The 18214-nt window shown below is 41.8% G+C and overlaps 1 protein-coding gene across 1 annotated transcript in view; it reads right to left on the bottom strand.

Moving 5' to 3' along the window:
• RSPO2 (R-spondin 2) overlaps positions 1-17418 on the bottom strand; it is a 104763-nt gene extending 87345 nt beyond the window's left edge. Inside the window, 4 exon segments of the mRNA XM_071421376.1 lie at positions 16664-16834; positions 16837-16989; positions 17233-17368; positions 17371-17418. Of these exon segments, the coding sequence (XP_071277477.1) occupies positions 16664-16834; positions 16837-16989; positions 17233-17368; positions 17371-17403 (493 nt within the window). The 5' untranslated portion in view covers positions 17404-17418.
• Between the last annotated feature and the right edge of the window lie 796 nt (positions 17419-18214).

Here is an 18214-nt window from a genome sequence, read left to right as displayed (position 1 = left end):
CTTGGCAAATCAGCAAAGGAGAACAGTCCTACCAGAACCCAGGAAAAGCACTGGATAAGCAAACACATCCAACTGTTCTAGCATTTCATCTGACACTTGTAAACCAATGGTGATATTGTCATTCCACCCAGGTCAGCATAAGATGTGCAATTCATCTCACAGGGCCAGAATTCTCCCTATATCTTTGCCCTAAGAAATTTACTTTGCTTAATTTAAGCAAATTGAAATACTACGCACTAAAGTCTGAGCGTGAGATTCTGACCATTGTGGTGCTTCTAGGAAGAAAGCTTCCAAAGAACATGCCAGATAAAAGCACTAAAAGAAGAAATCATGTAGTGCTAAGGAAAAGATCTTCCAAGTCACAAATATGCGAACAAAAAAAAGCATGTAGCAGAATGCAAGCAAAACCAAAATACTAGACAACAGAATTTAATTTATTTCTCAGATGTGCAGAGTCTTGTAGAGCTGCTGCAAGACTATGCAAGGAGTAAATGTTCCATTTTCCAGAAAAAGAAATATGGATACAGGAACAACTGTTTTCTGAACAACTTCACCAAGGTCACATGCACTGAGAATCAGGAAATTAAAATATACATTCTGTGCACCTGAGAGAGCTCCTTATCACTGCAGTCATCCTGCTCTGAATATTTAGCAAAACCAAACAATCATTGCAAAACCATAATTCATAGAACTCTTTAAAAAACTCAAATTACTAGATTTAAAAACTTCAGAAATTCCTACGAAGTTATCTTCCAAGACAAAAATGAACCAATGAAACCACTCTCAATAAGGACAGGTTTTTTGGATGCTGGGAGACAAGAAGGTGATATTTCAAACAAATATGGAAATTTTAGCAATATACTCTGAGAAAATTCTGGATTTGCAGGCAAACAAAAGAGTTCATAGACACTTGGACAAACAGAGAAGGAAGAATAAATGCTATTTATGCTGCCACAGCCACATATGGCTGAGAAGAGGAGCAGCAAAACAATTTAGCTAGAAAGGGAAGGTAGAAGAGCAGAATAGGTGTCTTTAAACATAGCAGAGAAACATGGGATTGAAAAATTAGAACTCTGAAAATATGAAAGTATCTGATTTAGAAAAAGATATATGAAAAAGACAACTCAAACTGAATGTTTCCTACACTTAGCTGCAGGACATCACTTTAATTCAATCCAACATCCCTGAGCTTTATATCTTCCTTGTACTCTCCACATTCAAACCATCCACCAAATCTTCTGTCATCCTCCCTGTTGTCAACCCCAGGCACCAGACTCTGAAACTTCAAAGATGATGGACCAGACTTAGAAATCTTGAACTAGAACAGATGGAGCATATTTGCTTTTCAGATATATTCATATTGCTATCTCCACATCTTGGAGGAATACTATTAAAAATGAAATTTAATGTACTAGCTTCTGTATTTCAGATCCACTTAAATCACAGCAGGCTGGGTGTCATCCTGAAAAATGACACTTAATGACTACTGGGCTTTTTTAAATTCAAATGAGAATTCCTTCATAAAGAAGATAAAAATGTATTATATTTACCTGTGTACTCTGAGTGCTTACCATTCAGTATATTTCAAGCAGAAGTTAGAATTAATACTTGGCAAGGGCCTATTGATTTTTATTTTTTTTCATGATTCCATGGAAATTCAAATACTGTCTTAAAAACAGACAGGTCATATGTTTCTAAAAAACTAAAAGCTACTTGGCTGACATTACACAGCTTATGTTTGCAAAGTGAATAATGAGAGACTGGAGAATTAAAGAAAAGAGAGTGGAAGCTCTGAGGAGGCAAAGACAAAAATGGTATCTCCTTTTCTTATATTCTTATTACAAGAAACACACATTTCTTAATTTTGGGAGTACCTTTAAAGCTGTTTCCACTTTAAGATAAGGTAAATTTAGGTGTTCAGCTTAGTAACTCTAACTGTGAGCCTCTTTGAGACATCTTCATTTCACAGCCCAGTTCTGAGGTATCTGATAACATAGTTACCTCAGTTTGGAAGGAAATAAAATATAATTTGGGGGATTTTTTTGAGAACACATAAATTCTTCATATAGCAATTAAATCAGACTACTGGAAATACCTACCTTCAACTGAAGAGCTCCATCCTTTGTATCTGAAAGTTTAAATGTCAGGATAAAACCCCATTAAATACTTTCAGACACTTACCTACTAATGAAAAGAGGCAGCAGTAGTTTCTGCACCCTGCAGAGCGCTGATGCAGAGTCAAACAGATTTTGCTATCTCAGTTCTGATAGACATGACAGCACAAAAGACTTCATATTAGATAAAGCAAGCACTTTCTAAAGCTCCTAAATCATTGCCATGAATGCAATGTTCTACATGCTGGAGTGTGTTCAGTCAATAAACTTGGAGGCAGGAAACTTATTTATGTGCTTATTATCCTTCATAATAACCATATAAATGCCTAGAGATTAACACTCTAGGACCTGTTAGCCATGCATATCACTGATATAATTTAAACTGCACTGTGATAAAACACTACCCTCTACACCAGAGATACTGAGGCCCTGAAGGGAAAGACAGACCTGCAGTGCCTGCTTGAGCTGCTCAACATTTATTTAAGAAAAACAGAGAGAGGAAAAAAAACTTGTAGACACACATGCAAATCTGTTACGGGGTGGTGGGGTAGAAGAATCTGGTTTTAAACACACTGACCAGCTCTGTTGGTAAGAGAACCAGGCACCTTGGATTCAAATTTCATGCTCTCACCACTAAACCACAATCCCTGCAGAGCATTTAAGTAAAGCTGTAAAATTGAACATCAAACAGCAAATGCAAAGCTCTAGGATGTACTTGAATATTATCAAGAGCATTCAACTAATCAGATTTCTTCTTAGCTAAAAATACATAAACAAAAGAAAAATTATTCCACAGAGTAGAGTATCGTGGGTATCTCCACATGATTACTACAAGGACAGTGTTTCTGTTACAAATGAAGAACGAATGAAAAAAAAAAAAGAAACAAATATATAAAAAGCAATGATAACCTTGTTTGTGGCTAAACAAAATGGTTAAATCTTAGCTACAATTTCATAATTTACTGGTATGAGGTGCAAATGCAAAAGAAGGTTAACTCTAAATAGTTCTGACATTAAATCATTGCAATATAAGTCTCTTGAGAGACATGCTATTCCTCCACAGCACTGCATTTCATTGTGTGCTTTTTCTCATTACATATCCACCAAACTTAACTGTGACTTAAGGTATTTTTTAAGATCAAGCCCATGCTATGCTGAACCCCAAAAATATAAACTCAATTAACATTTTGTATAGAAAAAGAAACTTTGCAACAAAAATTTTACATGGAAATCTTTATACTGAGCAAAAGCATTGCTCACTCCAGCAGCAGTCAGTTCTTTAGAGGAAAGTATCAGAAATCTCCTGTTGGTAAAGGCAAACTAATCTCCCAACTAAGAGTATTCCCAGTCTGTGATACTCAAGTCTATATCTAGAAGGATGAGATTAAGTAATTCCTCTAAAAAACTCTATAATCTTAATTTTAAAATTTGCAATTTTTTACTGCTATGTAGAAGTATTACCTACTTTACCTACTTTACCTTTCAATAGTCAAACTTCAGATTTAGCAGGAATGGCTATAGGGGCCTACTGTGGTGAACATCTGTCTAGCTGCATAATGTTGGCACAACAGTCATTTAATTTTCTTCAACCCCTATCCCAATTCTGTAGCAGACTTGATAAAACAAGAACATCACTTGTGACTTGTTTTTTCAGAGTTACTAAGCATCCCCAATTATCATTCTCTTTTATTTCATTTTGTAACCCCAGGACTCCATTTCCACACCTCTAAGAGACACCCATCACTTCAGAGAGGTACATGGGAAAACACTCTGAGCACTCTAAAGCACTATCACAAAACAGAAGAACACATGATTTTCAAAGATACAATCACAGTAATCATGTTATTAAGAATAAGATCACTGGGTTTGCTAACACCATATAATCAGAAAGCAAATACCATGGTGGATGAGGTACCATTGCTACCAACCACTCCACTGGGTCTTCTCTTGGAATTGGAAGTGTCAGTGCATGTATTTTTTTGAAGCTGTCCACATCCATGGATATGAACTACACGTGTAGCTGCTTATCAGCTAGAGTGCATACACTGAGCTCCCAGCAAAGATAAAAGCAACAGAATGCAGATGAAAAAAATGTTGACTTTAGTAATTAGAAAAAGCCAGCTGCAGCTAATAAGGAGAAGGAATGTTAAACTGAGACCTTTTTATTTTTTTTTTTAAACTTACTACATCTGAGACACAGAAGCCAAGTAAATCACTGGACTCTTTCACTCTATGACTGCTGGTAGAGAACTGTGCATAGCAAAACTACTGTAGTTGATCTGGTAGGAACACAAGCCCTAACGGAGGTCTTGGTTCAGGTCAAGCTTTGGCAAATTCTAATCTTTCTCAGGTGACATTACATGTATTCAACCACATCCAGTTGATCTCTTCAAATATTTTCCTTCCTCTCCTCCTTAAGCCTTCCAGAGCGTGTTTAAGTAGCACAGACTAATGTTATTTTACCCAATGAGCCTCATGTTACATCAGGCTCAATATGCAGCAGTTTCACTTAGTTACTGCTTGGAAAGCAGTTAGAGAAAAGCCCTCTTCCAAAGCTGAAATAAACCTCTACATATTGATGCCACAGCTAATTAAAATAACTGAAATAAAAGTTGAAAGCAGCAAGACTTTTTCCAGGAGTCTCATGAAAAAGTTAAAATAAAGAGTTCTCAAATATAGCATCAGCAAATTGACAACAATATCCCAGAGCAAGCACAATCTCAGGAATATCCACTATGCCTGAGAGAGATGGACATCACCCCCAAATTTACAACAAAATGAGGGAGACCAGAGTTAGGTCTAGTATCTTAATTATTACATTCACAGTACACTCTTTGTTATCTGTAAATATCTGAGAGAAGAAAAATGGGGGAGCAAGGAACTTGTGGGATGAAAAATCACCAGGACATAGAATCCCATTTTTATGACAACCAGTGCTACTGCTAAATACCAAGAATCTTCTCTGGGTTGATTTTAGTATTCCAACAACATAAAAGGGATTGCAACTGTGCATGATTCTGTCACTTATCCTAAGGATTCCTAAATGGAATGAATTGTCTGGTTCCTCTCCACAGCTGGCTATTACTAAAAAGAAAAAAGCAGGCTCAAGCCAGGTACCCAATATATTTCCAAACTATCTTTCACAGAATGGATGAAGTTGGAAGGAACTTCTGGAGGCAAAAAGAACCATTTGGTCCAATTATCCTGTTCAAGTAGGGCCAGACTAATGCAGATGCCCAGGACCACATGTGGATGACTTTTGAGTATCTCCAAGGACAGAGACTCCACAACCTCTCTGGACAACACATATCAGTCCTCAGTCACCTGCACTGTAAAATAGTATTTCCTGATGTTCAGAGGGTACCTTCTGTATTTCAGCTTGTGCTCATTGTTTCTTGTTCTGTCACTGAGCACCAGGCAAGAGCCTGGCCCTGACCTAATTGCACCCTCCCTTTCAGCTACATTGACGAGAACCCCTTTGTGCCTTCTCGGGGCTGAACAGTCCCAGCTCTCTCAACCTTTCCTCACAGGAGAGATGCTCCAGTCCCTTAACCATCTTTGTGTTGCTTTGTTGAACTCTCTCTAGTGCTGAGGAGCCCAGAGAAGGACACAGCATTCAGCTGTGCTTCACCATAGCTGGCTAAGGGGGAATGATCCCCTGCTGGCAATCCAGAACACCGGGAGCCTTCCTTGCACAGGGGAACATTGCTGGCTCATGCTCAGCACAGCACCCACCATGTCCCCCAGGGCCCTTTCTGCCAAGCTCCTTTCCTGCTGATTGCCCCCCAGCCTACAGTGGTGTCTGGGGTTCCTCTTTCCCAGGTGCAGGGCTGTGAATTCCTTGTTGAACTTTGTGAGGTTTCTTTTGATTTCTCCAGCTTCTTGATGTCCCCTGGGTTTTGGGTATTTTTCAGAATACTGCTGGCACGAGATGCAAATAACAAGATATTTTTAGCAGAAGAACAGACAGTATAATCCTCTTCTTGTACTCAAAGCTGAGCAAAACTAGATTCCCTTTGACATAATACACAAGTCTCTGACTTGGGTTGCAGAGACCACGCAAAAGAGATGGATAGAGCATGTACAACACAAATGCAGAACACTAACAGAAAAAAATGGTCTTTGTTGCTCAAAGAGATACAGATGAGGCTGAACACTAATCTGAAATGGAGAAAATATTTTTTTTCTGCAAGTACATGCCCTCAGCACAGAGGGGCTACATAATCCAGGGAATATGGATGAATCTGAGAATCAAAACTACAGATCAGATGCCCAACTTTGCCCACTAATATAAAGGTTATTCTATGCCTCTTCTTCTTCTCCATGTGCCAGTTTTGTTTACCTGATCCTTCAAAAGGAGTATATATATATTTTACTACTTCACATCTGTACAGCACTAGACTAGGTGGTCTACAAGTTTTGTTCACCTAAATATAAGATTTTGCAATTTTCTTCTCAGTTTCACACCACACATTTTGCATCAAAGAAAGTCATAGTTGCTGCTTCTATAAGAATCTCCATTGAAAAAAACCAAACAAACCAAAAAAAAGAAAAACAAGCAAAAAACCAGAGTAAAGTGGTCAAAGTAATCTTTACAGAAAAACAAAAAAAGCAACTTTAAACACTACAAAAAATATTGGAGATCCCTCTCATTTTAATTTCTAACTACAGCCATAAGCATTTCCTAAAACTGAATTCCAAAACAACTTTGAAGGCCACGGACAAAATTCAGTAAACTCTGCTACTAATAAAAGAATTATGATAACTACTTGGAATTCCGCAAGTTTCATTATAGCTAAAAAGAGTAATCATGACCCAGTGTCATCTCAGCATCAGCAAAGATGCTGCATTCCAGCATATTACAATAGTGCTGTAAGAAATAAAGTTGGAAACTAAAGCACCTGTCTAGAAGCACCACTTCAATTAGATACTGACATTATTTACATCCCTACTGCCATAACATTTCCCACTGGAAAGCTGCTTAGCATTTACAGAAAGGAGGAATTTATCTCCTGTTCCCATTTTCATGGATGTATATACATATGATGAGTATGTGTATGAACATACATATGAACATAAGAACCACAAGCTTTACAGGTGGGAAGACTAACAAAACAGATAGATTTGCTTCTGATATCCTGAAGGTACCCTCTTACCAGGGAGGCAGAATTCCCAACACTGAACCATGTCAGGTAAAACCAAACATATAATGTATAATAATGACTGTACCCATGTACAATCAATATTTGCTGAACAACTTAAAGAAGACCAAGACAGATGCATTCAGGCCAGGCATATTTGCATGGTCCAGGAAAGAAACTTAAGTTGAAGAACTGTCCTGCTGCCACAGGAGTATCAAACAGCAAAGGCACACACTACCCTACTCCAAAAGGTGCCTTCCTCAGATGTCCCTTGGAGTCAGCTTTCCTTGCACTCAACAAAGCAGGGGAGAGAACGCCGACCATTTTGGAGAAGATAGGAGAGCAAATTTAGAGGTAGAACCCCCTCCTGAGAATGTCCCCAGTGAAAATAAAACACACAACCTGATACCAACTAATAAATAAGCAAATGCTCTCTGAAATGCTCTTTAGGTTTAGGGTTCTTACAAGACTGAAACATCTCAGATCAAAGGCTAGTTGAAAGTATTGTACAATAATTGCTAAAAAGCTTTAATAAAACTGAAATCAGCAGCTGCTGTGTTGTGCTGTGAAAAGCACAACTCGTGTGCAAAGTGATTGTACCAGCTTACACTTACTCTTGCTGAGTCAAAACTGAACCCATGCCCATCACATTATTAGTGTGCATTGTGTAAAATGAGACGTGAACCAATTCTGAACTAGCTCACATGAAGGGGCAAAGAACATGTCTGCTATGGGAAGGGAATCCAGGACAGATTTCTGATTTCTGCTCTGGTGACCTTAGTTCAGAGTCTGTCCTGTCAGCAGGATCAGCACTGCAGGGCCTCAGCTCAGCTGGGATGCTCAAGTACCATCTCAATATAGATAAAGCAAAAGATGATGGAACTTTAGTGCCCATTCAAAAGAGTCACAGCCACATGCTTGGCAGTGGAAACACTGTCTAAGTTAGAAGGTTTATAATAAAAACATATGGTATCTACCAAAATTTTTGAGTAATTCCAGAAAGAAGAGCAAATCAGTAACATCTATCTTTAATAAGCACAGCTGCTGTTTCAGTTGTTTCCATCTTGCCCATAATGTTTTCGTATGGATGTGATGGGTGTTGTCAGGGCTGCTATACACGTGCAGATTCAGCTGTGGATGCACAACAGCCATTTGTCTGATGTGGCCAGTTTGGGGTTTTTTTGGTATTCCAAAGGTGGCAACCATACGCTGAGAAGACTGTACATTACTGCAGAGTATATGTTTGTGTGCAACATATTTCAGCCAGCATTTCAGCTCAAAAAAGAAAATAATGTGCTTGGATCAGGAAGTTTTTATTTTATGGCAGCACTGCCATTCTCTAACACAAATACACTTATCCCTTTGCAGTGTAAAAGCAGTGCAAGTCTTCCAAGATAAAAAGGCACAAATGTTGTCTTCATTGCTGCACATGGTCTACTTTGGATTTAGTGCTCATGCAACTGTCCAGTGATCAAAAAAAAAAACCCTAAAAGCCAACATCACAAACATTACTTATCTTCCATGTCCCTTCCTCCACCTCACTACATCCATGTTTGGGTCTGGTTTTCATCACAATGAAGAAAATCTTGACCATACTCAAAAAAAAAAAAAATAGACAAAATTTTCTGCAAGGTAAATTTGATACTCAGTCCCTAAACCATATGCTTTTGATTATTTTTAGATTTAAATCCTAGAGAGAAAAAATATTTTTACAAACAGAAAATCACAGTAAAAGTACTTTCATTTTTGGATCTATGTTAATTGCACATGAGATTTGCCATTATCCTTATCAAATCACACACATAATTCCACTGAAAGTGTGGGGGGTGGGGAGGGTGGTGTTTGAAACAAAATTACAGAACTGCACACCTCTTCTAAATATTTTGCGTGTAACTTGCAATTGCTTACATTTCCCTAGTTACAGTCTTATGGCCATCCCATAAAATCAACAAAAAAGGAAGGAATGGAGACAACATTTCTTCACAGAAGGACAAAATCTTAGAGATACATCAAGTACTTGGCTCTACTGAAATTTGTATTTCAAAAAGAAATACATAACAGATTAATTACTGAAACAAAGAACATGAAGGGTTTTTGTACTTCTCACCAGATCTTAACAGATGGGATCTTAAAAACCACCCAATGATCAGATAATCAAGGTACCTCAAATACTAATTGCCTCTCAATCTCTTACCCACACTATAGTTCTATTCCTTCTTTTATATCCTTTTGTACTTCACAGTTTGCACATTCAAGTCCACAAACAAGAGAAAATTTCAGAAAATTTAACTGCCAATCTTTCATATGCTGTCCCCTAAAAAAAATGTTAAGCTTAAATTTGAATTTAAGTAACAAGCACTTGCATCAAAATAGGATAAGATTAAAGCAGAGCTATACAAGTTCACTGGAGTGTTTCATTCAAGGGTATTTAGGTAGAAACACAAGGATAAGACAGTGTCATCTCTACACATCCAGAAGATGCTAGCAGCTGCTCCATGGACCACAGTGTGACAGACAAAGGTCAGAGATGTGTGCAGCTCTTTGAAATCAAAGTGCTGAGACATAGAAATCCCAAAGTAAGGACATACAACTGAAGTCTCAAATCCTTTTAGGCTCAGAGGAAAATCTACAGAGGAAAATATCATATTCCATCATTTCACAGGAGTTACACTTGTCATCTCCATTCCATGTTCAGAACACAGGTTTCACACCAATTAGGTATTTTGAAATAGTATTATGTATAAATATCAATTTATTTTAATTCCTCCATCCCACCCACCCCCTCCACTGCAGCAACTTCATCAGAAAGGTGACATTAGAGTATTGGCAAACTTATGCTTTCACTCTTGCTTTTCCTGTGCTTGACACTGTGTCGTATCACCATCTGCCTTTTGGGGGCAAGCACTGCAGAGACCACCACCCTGATCCATTTCAACTTCATTTCTCCTCAGAGTTCTGTAAAGTATTAGCAAAAATACAGGAGCCACAGAGAGAGAGTAAAGTGGCACAGCTGGAATTCAAGTCATACATCCAAGGGACCTTACTGCCCACAGATATGCAAAACTCAACAGGTGTAACACTGAAGTCTGACCAGTAAGTGGTCTTCATGGGTGGAGCTGCCTGGACAAAGCCATTGAGTAGGCAGGAAAGAGAGCTCTGCATCTCCTTATGGTGCTCACCAGCAAGATCCAACCAACACTTCAACACCTCCCTTCCTAAGATGTATTCGTTTGAATCCAAGTATCAAAATGTGATACCAAGTCTATTCCATCTTCTACACCAAAAATAACTTGGGAACAGGTTTAAACCCACCACTGCTGTCCCAAAAAGTGATAGATTTACTCCTCTTGCACAAAACTGCTCTGCAGCACCTCACCGACACCAAAGCATTACATCTGCTAAACGCATACTACAAATACAACGCGTATACAAACCATGGCAGCACCTAATTTCAGTTTCTAAAGCAGTCCATGATGAAAGGATCAAGCTGTTACATTTGTGCATTACCAACAGCCAATACTTATGAAGTCATGCTCTACACTAAGAAAAGGATTAGCAAACACTTGGAGCCTAGACAAATACAGAAGGTTCTCCAACTGTGCCTGAACAAAACTTTGAGGTAAAAAGAAAGGGCATGCTTGAGGAACTGAATTTATTTAAAAATACCTGAAACTAAATCAATTTCTAATACAGGAGAGATTAGAACTTTCAGGGACTGCATCTCTTAAGCTTAAGAGATGTACCAACATTTAATTTTAATATCGGTAGTGGCTCCTTTCTCATTGAGGGCTGATTTCAGTTTAGTTCAGGGGCTAACACTGAAGACATATACAGCTGAACTACACTTCAATTACAGATAAAGGTAATCAAGTAATCTTATATTTATTTAGTTAGGGGTATGCTTTATCTGATCAAAGGCAGGCATGTACCATGGGATGAGTTAAATTGTACCAACAGTTTGATGGACTGCACCAACTAGATCAATCATAAAAGAACACACAGACCTTCATGGTCCAGATAGTTACCTGCAGTCATACAAATCTCACCCAAGAATTCAAAATCAAGGATACATTTTTGGAAAGGATGTTATGGTGAGTTATAAGCTTTCAGATTGGAGGCATGATAAGTTGGGTAATGCTTTCAGCCTGTGATGATTTGCAGGTTTGACTAGACAGTCCCTCTAGTTAGCTTAAGTTTTTGGTATTAAAAAAAAAGCTGGATTATCAGAAATTAAATGCAGGCCTCCATGGGGTAGTCAGAGTCTTGGCAGAAAGAGCAAGAGAAAGAAAAAAATCCAATGAAGAAACAGTCCTTTATTTTTTTTTTCTTTGAATTTTAATAGCAAACACCCCTTCCACTTTCTACCTTTTAAATAATTTCATATTTTTCATATTTTTAAAAGCAGCTTATGTAAACAACACCATACTAATATACTTTAACATAGTAATTATGCTGGCCTGTATATTGTAAATGACACATTGAATTGAGAAACTGCATTCTTGCTTTTACCACTATAATGTCCCTATATTAGAGTAAAAAATCACTTTCGGTATCTGTCATGCATTTTGAGCTGCTTTAGTGAGAGTTTTCAGCCAAGCCTTAGAAAATCCCCTCCATCCCCTGAAAGGGGAAAATATACAGTTAAAGCATACAAATCTAAGCTCTTTGTCATAGTGTAAATCTTACAGCAGGTTTTAACACAAAAGATCAGACTTCAAGGTCTGATCAGGCACACCCATCTAGCCCAGCATCCTAAACCCAAGTGACCCATAATGGGACCTAAAGGGGTGGATACAGGCAAGGAAAAACAGACACAGCCCAGCACTGTGCCAGAACAGGTTCCCCAATTCTAGCTTCCCCAATAACAGGTCTTGGGACACCCAAAGGTGCCAAATGCACAGGACCTGCCCCAAGATGTCCTGCCCAGCCTCTGCTTGCTAAAGAGAGTCACGTACATACCAAGCCCAGAAGCAGATCTTTTAAATATGATAAGCAGCACTAAAAACCAACTTTGGGAAGCTGAATCAAACACCTAACCTTAGATGTCTATTTTGACAGTGAATCCTGCTCTTAGTGCTTTGAGCATTCTCCTGCAAATCTTCACGATCTGTTTGAGCATTGCTTATCCTCAGTAACACTGACTGCATCATTAGCTAGTTTAGTATTCAGTCATTCACACAGAAATTTTGATTTCTGTCAGTTTAAGACAGTAATAAGTGTAAATAGCCAATGGTTTAAAAGTTGTAACTTTTCAATGGTTACAGAGTTAGGATATTCTATTGCTGTAGTAACAATGTATGTATAAAGAATGATTAGTAACTATCCTAAGTACAGGTCTGAGTAACAGAAGCTATGTTCCAAAGCATGTCTCCAGACCATAAGCCTGGAAAATTACCACTTGTGTTAGCACAACTCAGTTCTTTCTCAGGTTCTGTTACAATTGCTTAATGTCACACCTGAGAAAAAAAAAAAGTATCTCAAAGTACTGCTTCCACATAGAATTTTAAGTCTTAATCTGCAGATAAAAAAGTTAACTGTCCTTCAAACATAACACGTTTCAACCTCAGAGAGGAGGATAGCTAATAACAGCTAGAATAGTTGGATAATGCTAGACATTAAAAGTCATGTAGTATGACTTCTTTTGAGATAAATTACTCTTTAGGAGCTAGTACAGTCCTTGTAAAAGTAGATGTGGTATTTATTTCAGTCAAGTATATCCAACAGTTTCTTTTTCCCTAATGTTTAAATCATCCATCTTTCCCAAAGCTTGACCATACAATACAGCTGAGACAGGTTCCAAGATTATCCCAGGTAAATACCTTGATAGGAAAGCTAAATCACAATCCCCAATATCCAAGCAGCTTTTTCTTCTAGTTGAAAATCCATGTCACAATTTCCTATAATAATAACAGGTTTCTAGTCAGGATTCCCATCTTATATTAAGATGATAAAAATTCAATTGACATAATTTTGAACCCAGTGAATGTGCCCCTCCATACATTCATATTCTTCAATAAATGCTGTGCACAAAGCTATATTGAGGTCTTAGAAACACTTGGGAAATTTCCTGCCCCAGGTATTCCTCCTGTTTCCACCTGTGGATATTTTGCCATCACCACTGTCACTCATTAGTCACTCATTGCCACAGGTATTCCACTTTTATGTACCTCTAACACAGAGTGTAAGCATCTAGGAGATAAGTACTCACCTTAGCTCTCATGACACTCCATGAATAGGAACTAAATGGAAAGACACAGGTTTTGAGTACTTGGATACTGTGGTTTTACAGCCACAGGTTTTGAGTACTTGGATATAAACAACTTCTGGTTTAACTATGTGAATGTGTCCCATTCACATTTTTTATTGCTCCAACATTGGTCTTACGAATTGTAGAGAGCCTCTCTGTAGACTCCTGAGTTTCCCCATCAATGCAGGCACTGACTGCTATCATATTGACTTTTTTCCCCTTGGGAAATTTTGTTAGGATCTGGTATTTGATAGCTGTTTATAATGATCCCTATATTCTCTTCTGTCAAAACTTTTGCAGAATACCATCATGCCTCCCTGAGAGTCCCCATTTCTATGTACCCCCATTTTAACTTTGGTACTCTTTGGAAAAGTTGCTTTCATTACATCTCAAAGGGAAAAAACAATGGTTTTTCATGTACCCTGTGATATTCAGTGAAATGCTGACATGAAGCTGCCCATCCTATAATGATTGCAAAAGAGAAATCTGAAAAATAAATATAAATTTTCATTGAAGAAGGCTTACAAAAGAAACAAAAAGTCAAGTTATACAATTCAAGAAGAAAAGGAAAGATTAGACTAAACCAGCTGTGATATTACACCACCAAGCTTTCAGCTAGGTAACCCTTAAATGGCTTTTCAAATATCTTCTGCAGGAAAGGCAAAAAGGCCTTAATTCTGCTCAGGGCAGTGACTTCTAGAGGGAGAATTTGCTGAGGTGTTTTAAGGAAAGTAAGGTTCTGTTCTGACCAACTATGCAAAGCAATATTCTAATGAGCTGAAAAAGTAACTAAGAGCAGCAGTGGAATAAGTAGAGCCTGTTGATTATTACATATTTATCAGAAAAAATTTAGTGAAGTGACATTAACCAACAAAACGCAAATCAAAACACAAGGTAGGAACCACTTTCTAAACCTTATTTTATTATTCTGCTTCTACTACAATGTTGCAAGCCTTGATTTGGGAAAGGATTGCAAGCAGATGGTGAATGAGGAAGCCTGGGAACATCTTCCCAGTTTTACTTAAGTCTTCTTTACTGGAGTATTCTGCAGCAGCAACAAATCCAAGCAAACGCCAATACAGGCATATACACTTAAAGTTTATTGTACATTTAGCTGCTTTAAAAAAATCAGCTACACATGATATTTGCCCATAATTCCAGACTGAATGTAATTGATTCCTACCACACATGAGACTTAATCTATGCCAAAAATTGTATTTCATTAAGAAAACGATATTATGGAGCATCTGAGATCATGTAACAGACAAAACAGAATGCCAGAGAACTTTTAACTGCCAGTACCCCACAGTGACTGCCTGATTATTTGCAGATGGGATATGGAAAAATTGTGAAATTATTGGAATTCTGAGTCCTGTACGAAAGCATTACTTCAGACTGGATGTGTCATGGCAAATACCTATTATAATTTGAATACATTCTTAGATTGTGCTTTCAGTGCTTAGAACTAGCTATGCTTACTTCTTTATACTTATTAACTGAAAAAGACTGCATTCTTCAAAGCCCAAAACAAAACCCATAGGTGATAGCACAAAATAGAGCCAGTAAGTCAACTGTCAATACTGATCGTATTTATCCAATAATTAAACTAAAAACTAATTTAAATCAATCTCCTTTGGAAAAGCCAACTGTTCAACAAGCACAACAATTGGTCTAGGATCAATCAGTGAACATGAGATCAATTAAAACCAGCTTAAGTTTTTGTAAGAGGACAATTCACACAACTTGAGTTAGATGTCTATTCATTTCAGTACTCCCACAATGCAGCCCTTAAGCTCTGTTGTAAAGCAGAAATACCACTATCACCCTCCGCTGTCTAGCCAGCACTCTAAGTAGTTCCACATTTAATTAAAGACACAGTATACCCTTTGCTAGGACAGATAGTCTGGTCACTTTAAAGGACTGCTATCGTTTTAGCCATACACACATAAATTAAACTCTGGAAACCATCAAAACCAAACTGCCTTACAATTTTATTTGCATATTTGCACCTACTCTGAAAGAGATATATGCACAAAAGTGCAAACTATTTTCTTCGCACAGTTTTATTACTATTTGTAGCAGCTTAACACTGGAGATGTTAAGTCCCTCCCCTTCCAAATAATACCACTATGAGTGCAATTCTTTCAGAAATTTCTCAGCAGCTGGAGCCACCTGATTTTCAGCGAACTTTAGAAATGTGAAGAGGATGCATGGCCGAGAAAATAACAGCAAAAGGGATAGAAAATAATAATTCAGAATATGTGGATAATGAAAGATTTTATAATAAGGTGAACCTCCCCATCACTAAAAGAAAAAAAAAAAGTAAAAAAGAAACAGACGAAGCCTTGGCCAGGCTGCCAGCCGGAAGGCGCTGCAGTAACCTCTCCGTCCACACGGGAGCTGTACTGGCATATTGCACCGCTCCGGCTCAAAGCTCCGGCATCCCGGCATCAGCGTTTCATCATGGGGAAACCGATGAAGCCCCAACGCACCGTTTATGTCTTTTCCTCAAAGGGCTCTGCACGTTTTCAGCAAAGCTGGCGGCACAGACCTGCCCCGGGCGCTGGGCACGGCGCGGTGCTCCCCGCCGCCGCGGCTCTCCCGGCGGCCAAGCCCCGCGGGAGCGGCACGGCGGCACCGGAGGATGGAGGGGAGAAGCCGCCTTTCTGCCTCGGAAACGTCCACGCAAAGCAGCTTCCAAGTCCGTCCCGTGGACACGCGACTCTAACTGCGCGGGCTAACAGCGATCCCCGGCAGCCGCGAGCCGCTGGACCAGGAGCGACGGCGGCATCAGCGATGTCCCCTGCCCCCGGCTCCACCGGCCCCGGGGGAGGACGCGCCGCGGGGGCCGAGGGCAGTGCGCCTACCGCTCGGTATTCTCGTCCCCGGCTGCCCCGGGCTCCGGCCGGTCCCTTCCCATCGGAGCTCACGTCCACGCCGCTCCTCCCGCTCCCGGCTCGACCTCCGCACGGGACGGCGGCGAGCAGCCCCGCGGAGCGCTCGCCGGGCCGGCACGGCCCCACGCCCCCGGCTGGGCCCCGCTGCCGCCCCACGTGCCCGCCCGGTGCCCGCGGAGCCGGAGCGCGGCTCACCTGCCGAGAGCGGCCCTTCCCCGCTGCTGCCCCGGCCGGGGTCCCGGGCGAGCCGCCGGCGCCACTCACCTCTTTTGCTGCGTCTCCAGCGGCCGGGCTGGCAGTGGCCGTAATCCATGCAGTTCAGGATGACCAAGGCAAAGGAGAAGAGGCGAAACTGCATCCTGGGCCGCTGGGGTGGGCAGACTCCTCCGGCGGCAACGAGGGGCGGCGAGGCCGGCGGCGTGCGGGGCGAGGAGGGGCCGGCGGAGGGTCGCGGGGCAGCGGCTGCCGCTGGGGACCGCAGGAGTTTACACGCTTCTCGCCGCCCTTCTCAGGCGCTGCGAACTCACCGCCGCTTCCAGCATCTCCCCTGTGCTGCGGGGAGAGAGAGGTGAAAAGCTTGGACCCGGGCTCTCCTGGTCCTCCACTGCTCTGGCTCGCCCCAAAAACAAACAGACAGAGAAAAATCACAGCCCGTGCCGGGGCAGGAGCGGGACCGCGGAGCGGAGTCCCCGAGAGCCCCGAGCCCGTCCCACGGCGGCGGGCGAGCGCTGCCGCCGGCCCCGCGCTGCCCGGGACGGGCTGTCAGCCGGGGCACAGCGCTATTTATCCCGGCGCGGGGCGCTCCCCGCCCACACGCGCTCAGGTCGCGGCACGGCGGGGCGAAGCCGTCCCCCCCTACCTCCCGCGGCGCGGCCCCGCGGCCGCCCCGTCCCGCCGCCGGGTCCCGAGCGCGGCTCCGCGCCGCGGGGCAGCCCCACGCGGGCCGGCGGCGGCCGCCGGGACGCGGGCTCGGCGGGGCGGGCGGCGGGGGCTCCCGGGCACATGCAGGCGGTGTCCGCGCCGGGCCCCCGGCCGCCCGCCTCCGCCCGCTCCTTTTATGCGGCGAGGCGGGGGCGCGGGCGGCGGGGCCGTGCGGGCTCCGCGGGGATGCGCGGCGGCGGCGCGGGGCCCGGTACGTGGGTGGTGCCGTGCCCCGGCCCTCCCGCCGCACGGCCCTGGCGCCGCCCGCCCCGGCCCGCGCCCCCGCCTCCGCCGGGCCCTAACGCCAGCCGGCCCGAGAGCCGCTGATGCTTTCGCCTGGAGGCTCTTCCTCGGCGGGCTTCTCCCTCTGCCCGCAAAGCCTCCTCGTCCTTTCTCTTTCTCTGCCCTGCTTACAGCCTGGGGAAACCTAGTCCTCCTCACTTCTCGCACTGCTCTTTCTCTCTTTTTTTTCATTTCTCCTTTCCCTTTTCTTTACTTCTTGCTAACTATGTGTTTCAAACCTGGATTTAAGACCTTGATTGATTTATTCTGCCCACACCCCTTGTTTCTGACTTCGTAAAGTCTGATCTCACACATTTCGAAGTCTCTTCCTTGAAACACCACTTTCATTGTCTTGCCAAGATGGCTCTGGAAGTCCTAAAGTGTGACTTCAGTAAGTGACTTGTACTTGTTTCTAGCCAAATCTCTACTTGGCAAAGGTATTGTAAAGTTAGTAAAATGAGAATCCCGATAGTACAGATAAGGAAGGCTGAAATGAGGGAAACCAAGAGTTTCCAAGTGAATTTAGTTTTGGTACAGGAATTCCTCATAACATCCACTACACTGTGCCATTTATTTCTCTGCTCCTCACTCACAGCCTGTTCCCCAGCCAGG

This window comes from Agelaius tricolor, unplaced genomic scaffold (genome assembly GCF_023055355.1).
Source record: "Agelaius tricolor isolate 1412-34295 unplaced genomic scaffold, bAgeTri1.0.p SCAF_2, whole genome shotgun sequence".
Taxonomy (NCBI): Eukaryota; Metazoa; Chordata; class Aves; order Passeriformes; family Icteridae; genus Agelaius; species Agelaius tricolor.
Note: the sequence above shows the minus strand (reverse complement) of the source record. Positions and strands in the feature narration are given on the sequence as shown.